This window comes from Dendrobates tinctorius, unplaced genomic scaffold, assembly GCF_039654945.1.
Source record: "Dendrobates tinctorius isolate UK_male_01 unplaced genomic scaffold, ASM3965494v1 ptg000020l, whole genome shotgun sequence".
NCBI lineage: Eukaryota > Metazoa > Chordata > Amphibia > Anura > Dendrobatidae > Dendrobates > Dendrobates tinctorius.
The window spans coordinates 14,414,104-14,434,576 of record NW_027361688.1 but is presented as its reverse complement, the minus strand read 5'-3'; the positions used below and the strand labels follow the sequence as shown (position 1 = coordinate 14,434,576).

The 20,473-nt window shown below is 48.4% G+C and overlaps 1 protein-coding gene across 2 annotated transcripts in view; it reads right to left on the bottom strand.

The window, feature by feature from the left end:
- Positions 1-20,102, bottom strand: part of LOC141083472 (polymeric immunoglobulin receptor-like) — a 35,895-nt gene extending 15,793 nt beyond the window's left edge. For both annotated transcript variants that reach the window (XM_073567751.1, XM_073567752.1), the window contains exon 1: positions 19,907-20,102. In XM_073567751.1, coding sequence (XP_073423852.1) covers positions 19,907-19,958 — 52 coding nt within the window. In that variant the 5' untranslated portion in view covers positions 19,959-20,102. The remainder of the gene's footprint in view (positions 1-19,906) is intronic.
- Positions 20,103-20,473: the final 371 nt, after the last annotated feature.

The window sequence follows — 20,473 nt, the reverse complement described above, 5'->3', positions numbered from 1 at the left end:
ATACTTGATCTTTTTGTGGCTTACTGTTGAAGGTACCTGGTCGAAGGCCAAGGCTCCCCCTGCTCGCTGACTCTCCTCTCTCCGCTCTGCCAACTCCATCTTGGCCAGCTCCAGTTTGGTCCGCTCTGCCATCTCCATCTTGGCTAGCTCTATCCTGGTCCGCTCGGCCATCTTTTCCTTCAGATCAGTACGCACATCAGCCATCACCTCTCGTATGAGCTCTACTGCAGGGTTTAGGCCATAGAACGCCAGTCTGTTCTTTACCTCCCTCTGGAATTCGGTCTCCTCCACATTCACATTCGGGGGCGCTGCACTGTCGTGTTCCATGATGGCTGCTATCAAATCTGCTTTTGTTCTGTTGCTGGCGATCAACCCTCGGGCTTCCACCAGATCTTTTAATGTAGTCCTCTTTAACTTCTGGTAGTTATTTTCCATTCATTCCTTTCCTCCTGTAGAAGGGGTATTAAATCCAGCTGTCTGCCACCAGTGTAACGGGGTCTACCCAAGCTGGGGTACCTCCTTCAGTACCACCCCGTGTTTTCGGAGGTCCGCTCTGCGTTGGCTGGAGTCTGAATGAATGATGCTGGCTGGAATTCCTGGGTTACATGGGCGCATATAAAAGATCACTGCTTCTCCACGTATTTCCAGTCTGACAACACTTTACTCACAGGACACAGAATATATCACACAGATACAGAGGGCAGGCCAATAGAAAAGCGGCAGGCCAGACATGCATTACAAAAGCCGCAGGTGGCCGGAGCCTGCCGATGTTTACTGTGGGAATTACAAAGGTGGGGGGAGGGCGGACAAAAGGAGAATATCGTGTCCCCTCTGCCCAGGGGCGCAGCCTGTGGGCTGATGCATTAGGGACATGCATCTCACATAGAACCTATTATACATACATATAACTGCACAACATATTCTGGGTGCTGAGTGGTTATGTAACACGTAACAAGCTGCCCATAATTATTTCACCCATGTCACAGTGAAATAGTGGAAACATGGCTCGTTGAGGGTTCTTGAGGTCTGGAGTATTCTTTGCTTTCTCTATATTCTGTATTCTTATACAGTCATGGCCGAAAATGTTGGCACCCTTGAAATTGTTCCAGAAAATGAAGTATTTATCTCAGAAAATTATTGCAAATTGCACGTTTTGCTATAAAAAAAATTCAGAATTGAGAGTCCTCAGTGGTTGATACCTTTTATTGGCTAGCTGAAAAGATGGTAACACATTGCAAGCTTTCAAGATTACTCACGTCTCTTCATCAGGCATTGACTACTACAAAATCTGAAGAGTCACATATTTATGCATAACACAGAGCAGAAAAAATGCAATAGATAAGACAAGAGACGTGAAGCAGAACTATCATTATGGGAGAGGGAGAAACATAAATATTGGATCAGTTCATACATAAGGAGTCTGGATGTTTTATTGTCCTCTGATTGGGGTCTCCTAATGTGTTGTGATGCCCACAAGGTCTTAGGAGTAAATTCCTTAATGGATGTAAAAAGACATAAATCCATGCGACACATTCATTCCAGCATTGAGTGTGTCAAAGGTCATCATGAGCTTGAATGGTCAGACTCTTCTGTCTCTCTGAGAAGTGAAGTTACTTTTCAATACCAGTAATTTCATATCCATGGTGTTGTGATCAGGCATACAAAAATGTTTTGCCACAGGTAGATCCATTCTTTTTTCTCTTATTGTGTGACGATGAGCATTCATCCTTGTTCTAAGCTTTTACCCTGTCTCCCCCACATACAGACCCCCAGTTGGACATTTAGTACAAATAATTAAGTACACCACATTAGATGTGATGCAGGTGAAAGTACCTGGGATCTTGTAGTCCTGATGTGAATTGGGGATCTTTATCTTGTCTGTGGTCATTATAAATGTACAGGTTTTACATTTTTTCTGGTTGCAAGAAAAGGTTCCTGCAGCTGTTGGAGAGGACAGGGAGCTTCTGACAATGATGCTTCTTAAATTTGGGGGCTGCCTAAAGCACAGTAGTGGGGAGTCTGGAAAATTGGATTGTAATCGGGCATCTTTTTGTAGTAAAGGTTGTAATTTCCGTGCAGCTCCCCTTAGCACTTCCAGATTTGGGTTGTAGGTGACTACTAGAGGCACCCGGTTATTTTCTTCTTTAGCTTTGTAATGTAGCAGGTGATTCCTTGACATTCTGGTGGCTCTTGTAATTTGGTTTTCAATTGTTCTTGGATGGTAGCCCTGATTCAAAAAGGTGTTTTTGAGGTGACCAAGGTGTTCATCTCTATCCATGGGGTTGGAACATATACAATTGTATCTGATGGCTTGGCTATAGATAAAGGAGTTCTTTATGTGTTTTGGATGGAAACTGTCCCATTTAAGGTATGTTGGACGGTCGATTGGCTTCTGATACAGGGATGTCTCTATTTCATTGTTTTTTAGCTTAATGATGGTGTCCAAAAAGTTAATCTCAGTGCTGGAGTAGTTCAGTGTTAAGTTGATGGTGGGATGAAATTGATTAAACTGTTCGTGGAACGTCTTTAGCTGTTGCTCAGACTCCGTCCAGATGATTAAAATATCATCAATGAATTGGTAGTAGGCCAGAGGCCTGATGGGACATGAGGACAAAAGTCGCTTTCAAGCTTGGCCATGAAAAAATTTGCATATTGTGGAGCCATTTTACTTCCCATAGCTGTGCCAGTCTCATGTAGCTAGATCTTGTTGTCAAATTCAAAGTAATTGTGGGTGAGGATGAATTTTATAAGTTTCACCACAGCATCAGCATCAGTCCCTGTGCTTTCCATGAAGAATTTGCAGGAATCATGAAGAATGTCAAGGAATCACCTGCTACATTACAAAGCTAAAGAAGAAAATAACCGGGTGCCTCTAGTAGTCACCTACAACCCAAATCTGGAAGTGCTAAGGGGAGCTGCACGGGAATTACAACCTTTACTACAAAAAGATGCCCGATTACAATCCATTTTTCCACACCCCCCACTATTGTGCTTTAGGCAGCCCCAAATCTAAGAAGCATCATTGTCAGAAGCTCCCTGTCCTCTCCAACAGCTGCAGGAACCTTTCCTTGCAACCAGAAAAAATGTAAAACCTGTCCATTTATAATGACCACGGACAAGATAAAGATCCCCAATTCACATCAGGACTACAAGATCCCAGGTACTTTCAGCTGCATCACATCCAATGTGGTGTACTTAATTATTTGTACTAAATGTCCAACTGGGGGTCTGTATGTGGGGGAGACAGGGTAAAAGCTTAGAACAAGGATGAATGCTCATCGTCACACAATAAGAGAAAAAAGAATGGATCTACCTGTGGCAAGACATTTTTGTAGGACTGATCACACCATGGATATGAAATTACTGGTATTGAAAAGTAACTTCACATCTCAGAGAAAGAGAGAAGAGTCTGGCCGTTCAAGCTCATGATGACCTTTGACACTCTCAATGCTGGAATGAACGTGTCGCATGGATTTATGTCTTTTTACATCAATTATGGAATTTACTCCTAAGACCTTGTGGGGGCATCACAACACATTAGGAGACCACAATCAGAGGACAATGAAACATCCAGACTCCTTATCTATGAACTGGTCCAATGTTTATGTTTCTCCCTATCCCATAATGATAATTCTGCTTCACGTCTCTTGTCTTATCTATTGCATTTTTTCTGTGCTGTGTTGTGCATAAATATGTGACTCTTCAGATTTTGTATTAGTCAATGCCTGATGAAGAGACCTGAGTAGTCTCGAAAGCTTGCGATGTGTTACCATCTTTTCAGTTAGCCATTAAAAGGTATCAACCACTGAGGACTCTCAATTCTGAATATTTTTCTATCTACTGGCTAACACGGTACAAAGATATATATCTTTCCTGTATCACATTTTGCTATACACATTTATTTCCTTTGTGTGTATTGGATCAACAGAAAAAAATGAGTAAATAAGGCAAATTGGACGTAATTTCACACAAAACCCCTAAAATGGGCAGGACTAAAATTGATGACACCCCCAACTTAATATTTGGTTGCACACCCTTTGGAATAAATAACTGCAATCAATCACTTCCTATAAACATCAACAAGCTTCTTACACCTCTCATCTGGAATTTTGGAGCACTCTTCTTTTGCAAACTGCTCCAGGTCACTCATATGTGACAGCGCCTTCTCCCAACAGCAATTTTAAGATCTCTCCATGGGCATTCAGTGGGAATCAGATCTGGACTCGTTGCTACCACTTCAGAACTCTCCAGCGCTTTGTTTCCATCCATTGCTGAGGGATTCTTGAAGTATGTTTGGGGTCATTGTTCTGCTGGAAGACTTGTGACATAGAATGCAAACCCAGCTTTCTGACACTGGACACTACATTGCGATCAAAAATCCTTTCGTAATCTTCAGATTTCATGATGCCTTGCACACAGTCAAAGCACCTAGTGCCAGAGCCAGCAAAACAACCACAAAACATCTTTGAACCTCGACCATATTTGACTGTAGGTACTATGTACTTTTCTTTGTAGACTTTATTCCATTTTTGGTATATAGTAGAATGATGTGCTTTACCAAAAAGCTCTATCTTAGTCTCATTTGTTAACAAGACGCTTTCTCTGAAGGATTTTGGCTTACTTATGTATATTTTGGCAAACTGTAGTCTAGCATTTTTATGTCTCTGTGTCAGCAGTGGGGTCCTCTTGGGCCTCCTGCCATAGCGTTTCATTTCATCCAAATGTCGACAGATAGTTTGTGTTGACACTAAACCTGCAGGAAAGCTTGAATTTCATTGGATCTTGATTGGGGCTGTGTCATGATCCATTTTTGGATCTGTGTCAGAGTCTGGATTTTCTGATATAAACCTTTTCCCTTTCAGGCCCTCGGGGGTTAATATGGGTTTTTGCCCCCGGTGGCCACTGGTGTTACTACAACTTTAAGTTAGTCTGCTTCTGGGGTTCCCCCCCGGTGGCCGCTGGTGTTACTACAAGTTTAGGGAGTCTGCTGCTGGGTTTCCCCCCCGTTGGCCGCTGGTGTTATAACATGTTTAATTAGTCAGCAGGTGGTGACCACCCCCCTCCTTCCTATAAATGGAAGGGGGGGTGGTCATCACCCCCATCAGGTGCTGTAGCTCACTGTTGGTAATACTGGTCATTTGGAAGCCAACCGTGCTGAAGAGAGAAGCTATCTTGAGCAGTGCTATTTGCAGCTGATCTGGAGCAGTGGTTATCCTGCCGGAAGCGGTGTTCGGGTGCCTTACTCTGAGGTCCGGTGCATGACTGCAGAGCAAGCTAAGTGTTGTTGTTTTTTCCCTGTCTGTTATTTTCCCTGGTGTCTTATTAGTACAGCGGTGGGACCAGTGTCCGCACTTGCCAGTTCCCTAGTAAGGGATAGGTGCACGGTGAGGGACCTAGGTATCCTGGTCGGCAACAGGTTGAAAGAACCTGTATAGGGAACGTGAGGAGAGTTCAGGACTCTTCCTTAGGAGAGTGCAGGAGGTGTCCACTTCCCCGTTCCCTATTGAAGGGCCCACCGTTGTAATAGCGTCCCCGGTGTCCCCTTGTTTTGTCTTGTTGTTTGGTGACCGACCGATTGTCGGGTCTCGTCACGCAGGGCCAGTCGCCCCGTGACATTATTACCAACCGCCCATTTTTTCTGGTGAGCCATGGTCCTAATGCAGACCTGTCTCCAATTGTTGCAGATCATCACTGAGGAGCCTGGGGTGCTGCGGGGTGTGGTGGAGCAGCAGCTGCAGCAGTTGGTGGGGTTCAAGGCCTCAGCTCAGGTGCAGGCACAACCAGAACCCAAGTTATCTCTCCCAGACAGGTTTTCTGGAGGGAGAGATAATTTTTTGGTTTTCAGGAGGCCTGCAAGATACACTTCAGGCTCCGCCCTCGTTCATTAGGGAGTGAAGAACAGTGGGTGGGATTCATCACATCCCTCTTTAAAGGTGATCCCCAATCCTAGGCCTTCTCCCTGCCGGCTGATTCACCATGTCTATGGCTGGTGGAAGAGTTTTTTGCGGCTTTGGCGAATATGCCCCCTGTAGTCCTTGCTAGGGAGGAGGACTCACTGGTGCAGTCGGACGAGCCCAGGCAGGTGGGAGGAGTTGGTTCCCCAGTGGTGTTGCCTGCGGTTCGTCGTGGTTTGGGGGTATGTTTTAGCTGTGGGCAGACTGGTCAATTTATCAGGGTCTGCCCAGCTCGCGCCAAAACTTCCATACCACCTAAGAAGCCGCGTCCCCCTGGTCGGGTGGAGAGAGGCGACCAGGGAGTTTATATTTCCTCCATTTTGCCCTCTCTGTGTACTTTGTCAGCAGAAGTGGTGGTTGGCGGGGTATCTGAGGGCATACCGGTGTTTGTGGACAGTGGAGCGGGAGTCAATCTGGTGGACGCTCACTTTGTCGAGATCCATGGCCTGAGGTATAGGACGCTAGCCAAACCCCTAAGCATCCAGGCCATTGACTCTGTCCTACTTAGCCAGGGGAGGTTGACCCAAGTCATGGATAACATATATCTGCGTATAGGGACTCATCATGTGTGGAAAAACACAATCCGGTAATAGATTGGCGGTCTAGGGAAGTAGTCGGCTGGGGTCAGTCGTGTGAGGGCTGCTGCCTCGGGGCTACTGTCTTTGCCGTCATTCTACAACCATCCCCTTCTAATCCAGTGGAGGCAGCAGAGGTGCTGCCAGGGAGTAGGGGCAAGTCTCTACCCTCACCATTAGCCAACCCTGAGAGGCGGAGTCCTCGTAGGAGGAGGGGTCGGAAGAGGGTGGTGGTTCCCTCTCTGAATTGTGGGGCTGTGAGTGTTGTGACACAGGGGGATGACTCTGTTGTCAGTTCCGTGAACAGTTCACCGTCTTGTGTCAAACGCGTGTTTGGCAATAAACGTTCAGGTCCAGACCTGTGTGTGAATGAGTACGTTTGGGTGTCCACCAAAAACATCCAGTGGAGGTGTGCTGCTGGGGTCTGGAGTTCTCGGGTGATCGGGCCGTATCGAGTATCGGCCATTCTCGGCCCAGGGACTTACCAGCTGGAGTTACCCCCTGTTATGCCCATACACAACTCATTCCCCAGGTCGGCGCTCTGGAGATTTGTGGTGCCTCCGGAGCATACATTGCCACTTCCATCTGCCCACATTTGCCATAAACCTGAGAGTCAGATAGTTGCTGAAGTGAACTCTGGTGGATCTCGGCGTCCTCACTGTAGGTGGTTTTCCGGTGAGGTGCAGTGTTGAGGGTCCAGAGGCCCCTCATTGAAGGAGGGGTACTGTCACGATTAGTCTTGAGCTTTCCGATAGTATCGGGTATCGGCCGATATTAGCTGTATCGGAATTCCGATACTGACTTCCGAAACTTTTTTCATATCGGATACCGGAATCGGAAGTTCCCATAATGCTATCAGCCCGCTCGCTTTGATTCCGCCAATGGGAATCCTCAGAAGTGTGGGCACATCCTGTTAGGCATGTAGGCATGTTAACTATTGGCATGGCTGTGATTGGCTGCTGAAATGATGTCATGATGCACTATAAAAGCCACCGCCGCCGCCATTTCTGGTCACTCTGCTGTGAATTCAGTTAGGGAAAGGCTGCTGTTGAAGACTGTGAGGGACAGTTAGAAATAGCGATTCTAAAAACAATATTGTGCTTTACCCAGGCTACATAAACCAACACTGTAGCTTTCTTTTGCCTAGCAGCAGTGTTCACAGCTGTCTGCAAGGGCTGTGTGAGTGCAGTTCACTCTGTGGAGTGGGTCCTGCAGCCACGTCTGGTTGTAGGCCGCCCAGCGTGCCTCACTGCTGCCTCATACATATTTTTCTTTTTGAGCAGCTTATTTTTAAAAAATTCTATCTAGTGTGCTTCCATCCGTATCCATATACGTTGGTTGCAAACACTAGTAGTAGACAGCGGAGCCTTTCTGCAGCCTTTCAGTGCTAGTGCCCACTTAGCTGCACTGTTCACGGCTGTCTGAGAGGTCTCTGACTGTGTGTGAGTGCAGCTCACGCTGAGTAGTGTGTCCTGCAGCTACATCTGGTTGTAGGCCGCTCAGCGTACGTCACTGCCTCACACATATTTTTCTTTAATTGCAGCTCATTTTTCTTCTCCTATTAATGTGCATCCATCCCTATACATCTATATTGGTTGGTTGCAAACACTATATAGGAGTAGATAGAGGAGCCTTTTTTCTGGCTTGTGCCCTTCAGCTGCAGCCAGATTAGTATTACCCAATTTTTTTGGAGCCTCATCTTTTGCATTGTAGGTTACCTGCCTGCATTGTAATAGCTCCAGAAAGTTGGTGATACTCTGACTTTCAAATCTTTGGTCACATCCTTTTAGTTTTTTTCCCCCCCCAAAAAAAACAACAAAGTTCACCAAACACTACATTTGAAAGTTGTGTAGGCCACATTAGCTCCCATTAAAGTGTAGTCGACACACACACTTCATAAAATTAGTGTTTCTTATACCTGTAACCAGCTGTTCAGGAATAAGCACACTAAGGCCCCCCCTTTGTACTTTTCTGCCTATCTTTCTCAGTCTAGCAAGATGAAGAAGGCAGGGAGTAAGGCACGTGGCCGTGGAGTTTCAGCAGGGAGAGGACGTGGGGATTCTGCAGGGAGAGGACGTGGGGATTCTGCAGGGAGAGGACGTTGGGATTCTGTGCCTGCTGTTGGCACCAGTGAGTCAGCATCCCCCAGTTTTAGCAGGCAACAGTCCTTTATGCGCAGCTTTGTAGGACCTCGCCGTACCCCATTGCTGCGGGAGGAACAAATTGAAGCCGTTGTCGGATGGATGGCAGCTAATGCATCGACTTCAATTACTTCCACATCCTCTCAGGGCCAGAGCACCGAAGAGCAACCATCTGTCTCTTCACCACCTGCCAAAGTGCCCAGGCAGTCAGGGAGCCCTGGACAGGAGCCATCACAGTCTCTACTTCTGTTCTCGGAATCTGTTGGTTTGGAAAGAGGGGGCCAACCAAGCAGCATTCCAGAATATGAAGAAGAGGGAGTATGCAGTGATGCGCAACTTCTTTGTCCCTCTGAATCTGAAGAGGCGGGTGGGCCCAGTGCCTATGGTCAGCACACCTCAGTACGCATCAGATGATGACGAGACTCAGTTACCACTTTCTGGTGCATACGGTGCTGGCGAGACAACCCAGGAGAAGCAGGTGTTTGAAGAGGGGAGTGTAGATGATGAGGTCCTTGACCTATCATGGCGTGAGGAACAGGAAGGTGGTGGAAGCAGCTCTGAGGAAGAGATTCCCCGAACGGCCAAACCCGGAGGGAGAGGGAGGGGGCAGACTTGGTTGCCTGTAGCCTCCACTTCGGCACTCGTTAGGAGCATTCCACTTTCAAAAGGCAAAACGGGCGCTCCCAAGACTTGCAGTGCGTGGTCCTTTTTTGACACAGTTGCAAATGACATTTGCTTTGTCAAATGCAAGCTGTGTCATCAGAGAGTCAAAAGAGGGAAAAATGTTAGCAACCTCAATACCACTAACATGTGGAAACATGTGCGGACCAAGCACGAGGTGGAGTTACACAGACACACTGAAGACGTAGGCCAACGTACAGCACCACCTACCACTTCTTCAGCTAGTGCTGGGGCCTCTTTCTCCAGCTCACACACAGCTGGTTCGGCTTCCTCACAGGATCGCCAAGGAAGAACCTCTGGCACTGTTGTCCGGAGACCCTGTGACATTCCACCCACAGCACCACGTTCCAAGTCATCCTCACACTCCCAGGCCACTCGACAGCCATCGGTAGCACAGGCATGGGAGAAAAGGCGGCCATACTCGGCAAACCATCCCCGAGCACAGGCTCTGAATGCTGGCATTGCCAAACTACTGACACTTGAAATGCTGTCATTCAGGCTGGTGGAGACTGACACCTTCCGGGACTTCATGGCATTGGCAGTCCCACAATACACCGTGCCCAGCCGCTTTTATTTCAGCAGGCGAGCCGTCCCTGCCCTGCAGAAACATGTGGAGGCAAACATAAAACATGCGCTACTAAACGCCGTCAGTAGCAAGGTCCACCTGACCACCGATGCGTGGACCAGTAACCATGGACAGGGACGATACCTTTCCCTCACTGCCCATTGGGTCAATGTTGTGGAGCCGGGTACAGATCTGGAGAGTGGCGCTCTACGTGTTCTGCCAACTCCACGGATTGCAGGAATCCAGTCTGCACACATTGACTCCTCCTCCTACTCAAGTTCCTCTAAAACAGAGCAGCAGGAGCCTGTTATGACCGATATGAGCACAGTAGTGGCCAAACGTCAACAGACCGTACTGAAATTAATTTCTTTGGGTAATCGAAGCCACACAGCGCAGGAGCTCTGGAATGCCATCAAGCAGGAGAGCGACGTGTGGTTTCTGCCAGCGAATCTCCAGCCGGGCTTGGTAGTGTGTGACAATGGCCGAAATCTGGTGGCATCTCTTGGCCTTGGCAACCTCACTCACATCCCATGTCTGGCACATGTGCTGAACTTGGTCGTGTAGAGCTTTCTGAGGGACTATCCGGATCTTGATGCACTGCTGCACAAGGTCCGCATAGAGTGCGCTCACTTGCGTCGTTCCAGCACGGCAAGATCGCGCCTTGTTGCTCTGCAGCGCCGATTACGCCTTCCGGAACATCGCATCATAAGTGACCTACCCACCAGGTGGAATTCAACGTTACATATGTTGGAGCGGTTGTGTGAGCAGCAGGCAGCAATCATGGAGTACCAGCTGCATCAGGCGCAAACAAGTCGCAATGTGCACCGGTCACACTTCAGCACCACTGAGTGGGCCTCTATGAAGGATATCTGCCTCGTTTTGAGTGCCTTCGATGATTCCACGCGGATGGCGAGTGCAGATGATGCACTAGTCAGCATGACTGTCCCCCTTATCTGCCTGCTTCAAAAAACACTGCAAAAACACTGCACTGAGAAACGACCGCCGCATAGCCCACATTCTCAACATGGCTGATTATTGGGTGTACACCCTCCTAGATCCTCGTACCGGGACAACTTGCAAACCCTCATGCCAACGTTGAACCGGGAGCGTAAACTGCGGGAGTACCAAGACACACTGGTGCAGTCCATCATGTTTTCCATTCCACCCGACAGCAGTGGTGCTAGTGCTTTACAAAGCACCTCTGTGCGTCCAGCCAGTGGAGGAAACTCGGCACAAAGAGGGAGCAGAGGCAGCGCCTCAGCACAAGGCAAGACCACTATGGCCCAAATGTGGCAAAGTTTTGTGTGTCCGCCATAATTGTCTACACCATCACTGATGGCTCCAGTCAGCAGGAGGCAACGTTTCCGTCAGATGGTGACAGACTACATGTCTTGCCCTGTGAGTGTACTCCCAGATGGCTCTTCCCCCTTCAAGTTTTGGGTCTCTAAGCTGGATACATGGCCAGAGCTTAGCCAGTATGCATTGGAGGTGCTGGCTTGCCCTGCTGCCAGTGTATAATCGGAACCCGTCTTTAGTGCCGCAGGTGGTGTACTAACAGACCGTCGCACGCGACTTTCTTCCGATAACGGCGACCGGCTTACTTTTCTGAAAATAAACAAAGCCTGGATCTCCCCAGAATTTGCCAGTCCTCTTCCCGACTAAATAATTGGTTGGCAACTGTATCCAGGTCTCCTGTTGTGTTCATGTTTCTGCCACCTGAACTATAATCCCTGGGCTTCAACACAGCCAGTTGTCGCTCAGATGTGTTGTCTGCACAGAGAAAAATACTAGCTCCTGTGTTAGTGGGGTTCAGTAACGCCAGCTGCTCCCCTGCTGTGTGGACGGCAAAGTCTCCTGCTCCATCCACATTCAAAATACTACTGATTTTTAATCCTGCTCCACTTAGGCCTCTAGCTCCACTGTCTCTAGTATTTCCCCTGGCCTCCAACCCCGCCAGTGACAGCTCTTAAGTGGCGTCTGCATAATCCACACTTGTTCCAGTGTTACTTGGCCTCAGTCACGTCAGTTGATCCCCTGATGTGTGTCCGGCAAGGTCTCCTGCTCTGTCCACATTCCCATTACTAGTAGTGTGAATGAGGACAGAGCAGGCGACCTTGCCGGACACACATCGGGGGATCAACTGACGGGACTGAGGCCAAGTAACACAGGAACAAGTGTGGATTGTGCTGACGCCACTTCAGAGCTGTCACTGGCGGGGTTGGAGGCCAGGGCAAATACTAGAGACAGTGGAGCCGGAGGCCATAGTGGAGCACGGTTACAATCAGTAGTAGTCTACTACCTCTATAAAACGTGCTGCAAGTTGGCATCAGCCTGCTCCATGCCTCACCCTGGGCTCCAACAACGCCAGTTGGTGTTCAGAAGTGCCGTCTTCACTGAGAAAAACACACTCGCTACTGTGTCTGTGGGGTTCAGTAATGCCAGCTGTTCCCCAGCTGTGTAGATGGCAAAGTCTCCTGCTGCCTCCACATGCCAACACCATCAGGCCTCAGCCTGCTCCATGCCTCATCCTGGGCTCCAACAATGCCAGTTGGTGTTCAGAAGTGCCGTCTTCACAGAGAAAAACACACTCGCTACTGTGTCTGTGGGGTTCAGTAATGCCAGCTGTTCCCCTGCTGTGTAGACGGCAAAATCTCCTGCTGCCTCCACATGCCAACACCATCAGGCCTCAGCCTGCTCTATGCCTCATCCTGGGCTCCAACAACGCCAGTTGGTGTTCAGAAGTGCCGTGTTCACAGAGAAAAACACACTCACTACTGTGTCTGTGGGGTTCAGTAATGGCAGCTGTTCCCCTGCTGTGTAGATGGCAAAGTCTCCTGCTGCCTCCACATGCCAACCCTATCAGGCCTCAGCCTGCTCCATGTCTCTTCCTGGGCTCCAACAACGCCAGATGGTGTTCAGAAGTGTCGTCTTCACAGAGAAACAAACACTAGCTCCTGTGTTAGTGGGGTTCAGTAATGCCAGCTGTTCCCCTGCTGTGTAGACGGCAATGTCTCCTGCTCCATCCACATGCAAACTACTACAGATTTGTAACTGTGCTCAACTTAGGCCTCTGGCTCCACTGCTCTAGTATTTCCCCTGGCCAACAACCCCGTCAGTTACAGCTCTGAAGTGGCGTCTGCACAATCCACACTTGTTCCTGAGTTACTGTGGCTCAGTCCCATCAGTTGATCCCCCGATGTGTGTCCGGCAAGGTCTCCTGCTCTGTCCACATTCACATTACTAGTAGTGTGAATGAGGACTGAGCAGGAGACCTTGCCAGACACACATCAGGGGATCAACAGACGGGACTGAGCCACAGTTACACAGGAACAAGTGTGGATTGTGCAGACGCCACTTCAGAGCTGTAACTGGCGGGGTTGTTGGCCAGGGGAAATACTAGAGACAGTGGAGCCGGAGGCCATAGTGGAGCACGGTGACAATCAGTAGTAGTCTACAACCTCTATAAAACCAGCTGCAAGTTGTCCTCCGCCTGCTGCATGCTTCATCCTGGGCTACAACAAAGCCAGTTGTAGCCTGGAAGTGCCGTCCGCACAGATATAAACACTCGCTCCTGTGTCTGTGGGGTTCAGTAACGCCAGCTGTTCCCCTGCTGTGTGGATGGCAAAGTCCCCTGCTGCCTCCAAACTCACACTACAACGCGTTTTCTCCTCGCTCCAAGTAGGCCTCAGCCTGCTCGGATCATTGATCCTGGGCTGCAACACAGCCAGTTGTAGCCTGGAAGTGCCGTCCGCACAGATTGAAACACTTGCTCCTGTGTTAGTGGGGTTCAGTAACGCCAGCTGTTCCCCTTCTGTGTGGATGGCAAAGTCTCCTGCTGCCTCCAAACTCACACTACAACGCTTTTTCTCCTCGCTCCAAGTAGGCCTCAGCCTGCTCAGAGCATTGATCCTGGGCTACAACACAGCCAGTTGTAGCCTGGAAGTGCCGTCCACACAGATATAAACACTCGCTCCTGTGTCTGTGGTGTTCAGTAACGCCAGCAGTTCCCCTGCTGTGTGGATGACAAAGTCTCCTGCTGCCTACACAGTCACACTACTACAGATTTTTAACCATGCTCTACTTAGGCCTCTGGCTCCACTGTCTGTAGTATTTCCCCTGGCCTCCAACCCCGCCAGTGACAGCTCTGAAGTGGCGTCTGCACAATCCACACTTGTTTCTGTGTTACTTGGCCTCAGTCACGTCAGTTGATCCCCTGATGTGTGTCCGGCAATGTCTCCTGCTCTGTCCCCATTCCCATTAATAGTTGTGGGAATGTGGACAGAGCAGGACACCTTGCCGGACACACATCAGGGGATCAACTGACGTGACTCAGCCCCAGTAAATCAGGAACAAGTGTGGATTGTGCAGACAACACTGCAGAGCAGCAACTGGCATGGTTGGAGGCCAGGGGAAATACTAGAGACAGTAGAGCCAGAGCCTAAAGTGGAGCACGGTTACAATCAGTAGTTGTGTACAACCAATATAAAACTCGCTCCAAGTTGGCCTCAGCCTGCTGCATGATTGACCCCTGGGCTTCAACATCGCATGTTGCTGCTCAGAAGTGTGTTTGCCACGGGTACTCCCTCCTGCCCAGCCGGGTTCCAGCACCGTCAGAGCCTTTGGCCTAGGTGCCTCCTTCTTGGTATCCGAGTTCCAGCAAAGTCTGCTGATCCTTGGTAGTGCTTTTTAGCACAGGTAACTCCTGCTTAGAAACCGTGTTCCAGCACCGTCAGCTGGTCCACGGTTGTGCCATTGGCTCTTGTTCCTTTTGCTGCCCCTCCGAGTTCCAGCACCGTCAGCTGGTTCTCGGCAGTGTCTTTGGCACGGGCACTCCCTCCTGCCCAGCCTGGTTCCAGCACGCCTGCTGTTTCCGGGTAGTGTCAACGTCACTTTGCCTCCAATACGTTGTCCTGTCGTGTTGCAGTCGGGTTAGCCGAGTCTATGGTGCCTGCAGTTTTGGTGCTTCCTATGTGGGCTGCGGGTTCTGGTAATAAAGGCTAGTTCCGTAGTGCCAATAGGACAAGCACCCCCTGTAGGACTGTGGGTTTCGGTAACTGCGGCCGGCTAACGGCCTTGCAACTTTGTTTTTTTCCTGGGTACCTTCTGCTACCCATCTGGGTTCCAGCACCGTCAGCTGGTTCTCGGCAGTGCCTTTGGCCTAGGTGCCTCCTTCTTGGTATCCGAGTTCCAGCAACGTCTGCTGGTCCTTGGTAGTGCTTTGTAGCACAGGTACCTCCTGCTTAGTAACCGTGTTCCAGCACCGTCAGCTGGTCCACGGTTGTGCCATTGACTGTTGTTCCTTCTGCTGCCACTCTGGGTTCCAGCACCGTCAGCTGGTTCTCGGTAGTTCCATTGACTCTTGTAGCTAATGCTACCCATCTGGGTTCCAGCACCGTCAGCTGGTTCTCAGAAGTGTCTTTGGCACGGGAACTCCCTCCTGCCCAGCCTGGTTCCAGCACGCCTGCTGTTTCTGGGTAGTGTCAACGTCATTTTGCCACCAATACGTTGTCCTGTCGTGTTGCGGTCGGGTTAGCCGAGTCTATGGTGCCTGGAGTTTTTGTGTTTCCTATGTGGGCTGCGGGTTCTGGTAATAAAGGCTGGTTTCGTAGTGCCAATAGGACAAGCACCCCCTGTAGGATTGTGGGTTTTGGTAACTGCGGCCTGCTCGCGGACGCGACACTTTGTTAATCATGGGTACCTTCTGCTACCCATCCGGGTTCCAGCAACGTCAGCTGGTTCCCGGCAGATCGTTTGGCCTAGGTGCCTCCTTGTCGGTATCCGAGTTCCAGCAACGTCTGCTGGTCCTTGGTAGTGCTTTGGAGCACAGGTACCTCCTGCTTAGTAACCATGTTCCAGCACCGTCAGCTGTTCCACGGTTGTCCCATTGGCTCTTGTTCCTTCTGCTGCCCCTCCGGGTTCCAGCACCGTCAGCTGGTCCTCGCTAGTTTCATTTGCTCTTGCAGCTTCTGCTACCCATCCGTGTTCCTGCACTGTCAGCTGGTTCTCGGCAGTGCCTTTGGCATAGGTGCCTCCTTGTCGGTATCCGAGTTCCAGCAACGTCTGCTGGTCCTTGGTAGTGCTTTGGAGCACAGGTACCTCCTGCTTAGTAACCGTGTTCCAGCACCGTCAGCTGGTCCACGGTTGTGCCATTGGCTCTTGTTCATTCTGCTGCCCCTCCGGGTTCCAGCACCGTCAGCTGGTTCTCGGCAGTGTCTTTGGCACGGGTACTCCCTCCTGCCCAGCCTGGTTCCAGCACGCCTGCTGTTTCCGGGTAGTGTCAACGTGACTTTGCCACCAATACGTTGTCCTGTCGTGTTGCAGTCAGGTTAGCCGAGTCTATGGCGCCTGCAGTTTCAGTGCTTCCTATGTGGACTGCGGGTTCTGGTAACAAAGGCTGGTTCCATAGTGCCAATAGGAAAAGCACCCCCTGTAGGACTGTGGGTTTCGGTAACTGCGGCCTGCTCGCGGACGCGACACTTTGTTAATCATGGGTACCTTCTGCTACCCATCCGGGTTCCAGCAACCTCAGCTGGTTCCCGGCAGAGCCTTTGGCCTAGGTGCCTCCTTGTCGGTATCCGAGTTCCAGCAACGTCTGCTGGTCCTTGGTAGTGCTTTGGAGCACAGGTACCTTCTGCTTAGTAACCGTGATCCAGCACGGTCAGCTGGTCCACGGTTGTGCCATTGGCTCTTGTTCATTCTGCTGCCACTCCGGGTTCCAGTACCATCAGCTGGTTCTCGCCAGTTCCTCAGCCTTCTTGTAACTTCTGCTACTTTTCCAAGTTCAAGCTTGTGGAAATGGTTTTTGATTCTCACTCTGGATCTCCCTGAAAATAACCCTGAAGACGACGACCCTGAAGACCACACAGAAGAATACCTAAAAGATGACCCTAAAGAAGATCACCAAGAGGACAAAAAACAGGAAGACAACCACCAAGATGCAGAACAACAAGAGACAGAAGACCAAGAAGCATAAAAACCAAAAGCAGAAGAACATTAAGCATAAGACTAAAAATCTGAGCAAATGAGATTATCAAATTTATAAGCAGAAGAAGACTAAACAGTGTATGGGGGTGAGTCCGTTCCTCCTCGTGGTGCCCCTGGAAAAGGCCGGCTGCTGCAGGCCAAACTGAACGCTGACAAATCCTGTTGTAAATCTTTTGTGACAGGCTGAACGGAAGGTATAATCTTCAAACTTTTATAGATAACAACTACAGGGAAGAAGAAGAAGAAGATACTGCTGCTGCTGAAGATGATGGAGAAAGTGTGGGAGAAGTAAAAAAGAAGGTGAAGAGCATGGAAGTAGTGAAACATACATATCTGACAAAAAATTAAAGACTTTAACATAGTCAATATCTTTGTAACTACGAACGTCTTTAAAAAAAAAAAAATTCCTGCTATTCCATTTGATTGGGCTAAACCTCTATGGCTTTAATGTCTCCTACACCTCCCACAATACATTCTACATTATTATTAGTTGTTTTTCTTCATGTAGAATTAACCAACAGGGAAAGAAAGGGTTTTTTTTAATTCCGATATTTCTGTTCCATTGACTTGAATGGGACTTCCGGGATCGGAATCGGCGATACCCGATACTTTTTTTTTTGATCGGCCGATCCATTCCGATACGATATTTTTCAGTATCGGGTGGTATCGCTCAACACTAGTCATGATCCATTTTTGGATCTGTCAGAGTCTGGATTCTCTGATATAAACTTTTTCCTTTTAGGCCCTCGGGGGTTAATATGGGTTTTTGCCCCTGGTGGCCGCTGGTGTTACTACAACTTTAAGTTAGTCTGCTTCTGGGGTTTTCCCCCCCAGTGGCCGCTGGTGCTACTACAAGTTTAGGGAGTCTGCTGCTGGGTTTCCCCCCCGTTGGCCGCTGGTGTTATTACATGTTTTATTAGTCAGCAGGTGGTGACCACACCCCTCCTTCCTATAAAAGGTCATCAGGTGCTGTAGCTCACTGTTGGTAATACTGGTCATTAGAAAGCCAACCGTGCTGAAGAGAGAAGCTATCTTGAGCAGTGCTATTTGCAGCTGATCTGGAGCAGTGGTTATCCTGCCGGAAGCGGTGTTCGGGTGCCTTACTCTGAGGTCCGGTGCATGACTGCAGAGCAAGCTAAGTGTTGTTGTTTTTCCCTGTCTGTTATTTTCACTGGTGTCTTATTAGTACAGCGGTGGGACCAGTGTCCGCACTTGCCAGTTCCCTAGTAAGGGATAGGTGCAGGGTAAGTGAGGGACCTAGGTATCCTGGTCGGCGACTGGTTGAAAGAACCTGTATAGGGAATGTGAGGAGAGTTCAGGGCTCTTCCTTAGGAGAGTGCAGGAGGTGTCCACTTCCCCGTTCCCTATTGTAGGGCCCACCGTTGTAATTGTGTCCCCGGTGTCCCCTTGTTTTGTTTTGTTGTTTGGTGACCGACCGATCGTCGGGTCGCGTCACGCAGGGCCAGTCGCCCCGTGACAGGCTGCTTATCCACCGTCCGGACAATCCTGCGTTGCAATTTTTCACCAGTTTTTCTCTGCCGTCCATCTTCAGGGAGATTATCTACAGTGCCATTAGTTGTAAACTTCTTGATTGTTGAGCACTGTGGACAAAGGAACATCAAGATCTCTGGAGATGGACTTGTAACCTTGATATTATTCAACACTTTTGGTTCTCAAGTCCTCAGACAGTTCTCCTCTTTCTGTTCTCCATGTTTAGTTATCACACACAATCAATGCAAAGATTGAGTCATCTTATCCCCTTTTATCTGGTTTCAGGTGTGATATTCATATTGCCCAAACCTGTTATTCGCCACAGGTGAGTTTGAATGAGCATCACATGCTTGAAACAAAGATTTTTTCCTTTTCCTTTTGTTCCATAACCCTTAAATTTATTTCTCTTCTCCAGCACACCCTAACAGCCGCCATCCTGGCAGAATATGTGCAAGGTAAGGTGACCATGTCATTTACCCCATTCGATTATATCTTCTGTGGTCACACCTGTCCGTAGAAAAAAAAATTGATTTTGGTACTATGGCAAAAGGTACCAAAAATGACAACACAAAGAAAAATGTGTTAGATTTTGTAGCAAAAGTCACTAGAAGCACGGATCAATTTGAGGCTTGACTTAAAGGGGTATAACAAGTTATCACTTATCTAGACAGATTGTGGTACCCTAAGTGATCACCAGAAGAGAGGTCCCATATGGAGCACACGTGTAAGGACTGAGATCTAAGACTTCCCATCTATCTCTGACTGTCCCATAGACTTTAAATTGAGTTACATACACACCCGCTCATCCATTTTAACAGGACTCTGGACTTTTTTGCTTAAAATTGGTGCGGATCCCACTTTTCCATAGCTGCCACCAAACCATCAGTTACTATATTATCTACCATGTTGATAGGTGATTACTTGATAGAACCAGAAATAACCATTTAAAGGGGTGTTCCATGATATTGAAGACCTATTCCTAGGATGTGTGAATATTATCAGATCGGTGGGGTCCTACACCTGTTGTGCCCACCAATCAGGCGACTGGATGTAAAAAATTGCAGACCTGAATCATAAAGCTGCCAACTGTTTAGTGGCAACTGTAATACCTGGCAATGGCTACTAAACAGTTGACTGAGCTCTTGCTGTTAGGTGCCAGAACTGTTAACATCTAGTGATGACCAAACGTGCTGGGATAAGGAATTATCTGAGCATGGTCGGGTGCTAACCAATTGTCTTCTTCGTCCTCGAAAAGTATGTTCGAGTCCCTGCGGCTGCATGTCTCGCAGATGTTCGACAGGCGCAACATATGTAGGGATTACCTAAACAAACAAGCAAGCCATACATGTGTTGCAGCTGTCAAATAGCCCGCTGGTGTGTTTGCTGGGACAACCCCCTTTATGAGGAATGCCACAGTTCAAGCTTCCCCTTCTCTTATTCTGCCAAGACCCAAAAGGACCAATAACTGGGAGAAACTTTATGACGGGATGCAATCAAGAAATCGTTCTCACTTACCCGCGGAGCAGAGAATGATCATAGATGTCACCAGGGTGATCAGGAAAATCATCTTGTGCGCAAAAATAGGAAAATGTAAAGAAGCCGATCAATAGGTCACAAGAGAAGAAATAAAATTTGTAGTTAAATTGCTCATATTTTGGTTTCTTACTAAACTGTAATAAAATGTTATAACTAATGGAGATCGGGGGATAAAAAAAAGGGAAGTCCCAACCCTAAACTGCTTGAAAGTGCCTTTTGATTGTATCTGCGATTCTGCGCATGGTTTTTTTTCTTCCACTTCTTCTTAAAACTATAAATAAAATGATCATAAAATTACAGTTTATTACTAAGAGGAAGTTGCCTCTTTGAAGAAAGAATTAAAGTTTTGACTGATCACTCCGAACACCAGTCACAAGCAATAAGTTGATTTTTTGTTTAATTAATAAAAGTATAATTTAATTAATAAAATTGTTTTAGTTTGAGTCTGCAATCTTCACTTTTGCATTCATTTTCAGACCTCCAGATACGCAGTTTGCTGCCTGATTCAAGTTTTAGATTTTTCTCTTGTGGCAGTGTTTTTCAACT